This window comes from Gekko japonicus, unplaced genomic scaffold (assembly GCF_001447785.1).
Source record: "Gekko japonicus isolate JY-2015 unplaced genomic scaffold, Gekko_japonicus_V1.1 scaffold674, whole genome shotgun sequence".
NCBI classification, from domain to species: Eukaryota; Metazoa; Chordata; class Lepidosauria; order Squamata; family Gekkonidae; genus Gekko; species Gekko japonicus.
In genome coordinates, this window is record NW_015172574.1 from 657,167 (window position 1) to 660,247 (window position 3,081).

The window sequence follows — 3,081 nt, forward strand, 5'->3', positions numbered from 1 at the left end:
TTGGGTCTGGGCCGTGGAGGCCTTACCAACGGTCCCAGCTGACCCGGAACTCCCCTGAGAGGGAGACCCGGACCAACCGGTGGCCCCGCTGGCATTGGCCTCATCGGTGGCGGCAGACCCGGTCCCGGCGGACCCCCCGGCATCGGCTGTTGCACAGGCCCTTGCTGAGGCGGTCCCGCCGGCGGCTGGACAGGCACGTGCGGCGCAGGAACTCCCGGTACTTGCAGCTGCGGTGCGGGAACTCCCGGTGCAGGGACAACTTGTTGCTGCGCGGCGTGTGCGTCAAGGAAATTAGCCATTCTAACGTCCATCATTCCCGGCAGAGCTTCCATTACATCCTGGAATGTCCTCAACAAGTCCCTCACCGAGTATTCCAGTTCTGCCAGTCGTTCCCCGGTGGTTTCCTCCGGGATGGGGTCCCGAGGTCGATAGTCCGGGGGTGGGTCATAGTCCTCTTCCGTTTGGAAGGCTCCGGTGCCCTCCTCATCCTCTGCGTGGCCTCGCGGCCCCGATGGCTCGAACATCCACTCCTCGAGGTCTTGCTTGGAACTCCCCTTCTCCGAGGTAGTCCCCGGCTCCGGGAACAATCCCTTGTCAAACAGACTTTCACGTAATCCGCTCCCTCGACGGGAGTACACCTCTCGGGTGCCCTGAGCGTTGTACATAGTCCAGTCATCCTGCTGTTGAGTCTTCCGCGGACCCCAGTGCGAAGGGGTCGGAGGCGGCCAAGACAGATGTGCAGGCATGCGGGGAATCGTTCCCCCCACGGCACCCTCCACCGAGGCTGCAGTCGTGAACACCAAAGGAGCGGAGGTATGTGGGACCGATCCTGAGTCCCCCTCCGTGTTAAGTAGGTTTCCCTCAGTTCCGCTCATGATCTTGCCAGATTCGGAACGATAGGAGAAAGAGAGTTCTAACAATATGTTGGATCCCCAAGCATCGAGAATAAATCCACGTTTTCAAGAAAAGCAAAATTTATTTCAAAGCGTTGAAGACATACTCAAACACGTTCTTTGTTAGAACTGGGGATACACAGTTAGGGCGAGCATAATAAAGGAAATTCAAACAGATACAGATCCAATGAATAACTTTCCCGCTGGCGGGCAAATGAAACGGTTGCGCGCCCAGTCCATGGGAACCAGGCAGAACATCAGGGTGCAGTTTCTAAGCGATAATCAGTGGCAAGCATTACAGCATCCTCTCCTCCACAAACCCTCCAGTAGTTATCTTAGGCATTCCAGCAAAGAAGCAGAATAACAAGCCGGGTACAGCAGGGGAAGGTCATATACACAGAGGTCATAGAAACACAATGGCAGCATGCTGACATCGGGTTGGCCCAAAAGGCCTCTTTCAAACTGTTCCGTCACTCCAAGTGAGATATGATTTTTCTCCCCACCCACCGCATTAAGTTCTGAATGGTACAAAATGGGTTCATGAAAAATAACCTTGTTTCCTAGGATACCAAGCAAGCCATTATTTCCCCGATATTGCAGGTGTGAGGGAGAAAATGCCCATGACGAATGCCTGGAGGACGTGAGATTTTAATCAGGGTCTTCCCAAAAATCACACAGACACTGCAGTAGGACCAGCTGTCTCGGTCACCGGGGTCCCACGGTTTTAGGCAGCAGCCTACACACATGCTGAGAAGCACAAAACTTGATTTCAAGTGATCTTGAGCTGAGGTTCAGTAGCAAGCCAGGATGCACCAAAGGCCTCACTGAGATCATTTATTAAAAATTAGCCAGCTCTGATATGTTCCCAGGGCTTTTTTTCTGGGGGAATGTGCTGGAACAGAGTTTGACAAAATTCTTTTAAAAATGTTTAAAAGTTCATGAGTTTTCAGTATGCAAATTAAAAACTTCATTTCCCTCTTGAGAGTTCCGGCACCTCTTTTGCCAAAATCAAAAGCCCTGACATTTACACATTTGAAAAAAAAGAAGAGTTTGAAAGCGAGCAACATTGACATGTCCACCATTCAATCCTAGACGAATGATCACATGAAATATATGTGTGCTATAATGCGTATGTACCTTGTAAATGCCTGGTGACGACCTCAATGCATCTAAAACGTGCCCCTGTGATCTGTGCAGTACCACGGGGGTTCTGCGTCGGAGTCACAGGACTTCTTCAACAGGCAATTTAACGTTTACCCGTTGCATTGTTGATAGACCGTCTTACTATTTTCAAATTAAATGTATGAACATTTGATGTTGCAGTGAGTCTTAAGAAGATATTTGTCATTCAAAAGTGACAGCAAACTGTCTCACAGAACCTTGGAACGTGTAAGGTGCACCATTCTTAATTTTGTTTTCTTTTTATTTACATGGTTAGTTTGATATGATTCTTGGGAAACTGGAAAACGACGGCAGTAGAAAAGTAAGTGTGTATATACTGATATATACTTATCTGTATATCCATATTTGAGTGCTGTTTAGGGAATTCTCTTAATTCTTGTGTTCCAGAGCCTTTTCTCATTTGTTTTGCAGTATAAAAGTTAATACTTGGTGGGCTGTCATTGCTAGTTCTTGCTTGGTTTCAGTGTCTTGCCTGCATGTGCAGATCCAAGGGAGTGGATTGCCCTGTGAATTGCAGGCTCCCTGTGTCTAAAGGGAGACAGGATCTCTGGTGTTGCGTGCTGTAAATTATGCTAGTACAGGGATTCCTGGGGCTTTCCAGTTTGAGTTTAAAAATAAAGTTGGTCAATAGTGGGATATATTTAGGAATGTGCCGGCAGTGTCAATACAGTGCATTGACAGCAGCCGGTCTGTTCCTTCCCTTGGTCTTTGTTGCTCCCTTGTGGCCTCTTAGTCATGTTAGTGCATCCAGACCCTTTCTCTCCTCCTGCTGCTTTACTGCTTTTTGGAAAGAGGAAAAAGAAAATCCAACATGCCCGCTGCAAAATAATTAAATTGCTAGTTTCAAAATAAAGCATAGAAACTAAGCATATTTGCCCTGTTTTCACAAATATTGTTGTTGACTTTTATCATTTTACACGATCTGCTTGATTTTGAAAGGGGTAGAATTGGGGGGATAATGCCTTTCCTCTTGGGCCAGCGCAGACAGGATGGCTCTGATAGCTTT

General features: G+C 48.0%; 1 protein-coding gene across 1 annotated transcript in view; it reads left to right on the forward strand.

Annotated features, from left to right (window-relative positions):
• Positions 1 to 3,081, forward strand: part of NUP93 (nucleoporin 93kDa) — a 119,529-nt gene that overhangs the window by 98,074 nt on the left and 18,374 nt on the right. The window contains exon 16 of the mRNA XM_015421389.1: positions 2,332 to 2,376. Coding sequence (XP_015276875.1) covers positions 2,332 to 2,376 — 45 coding nt within the window. The remainder of the gene's footprint in view (positions 1 to 2,331; positions 2,377 to 3,081) is intronic.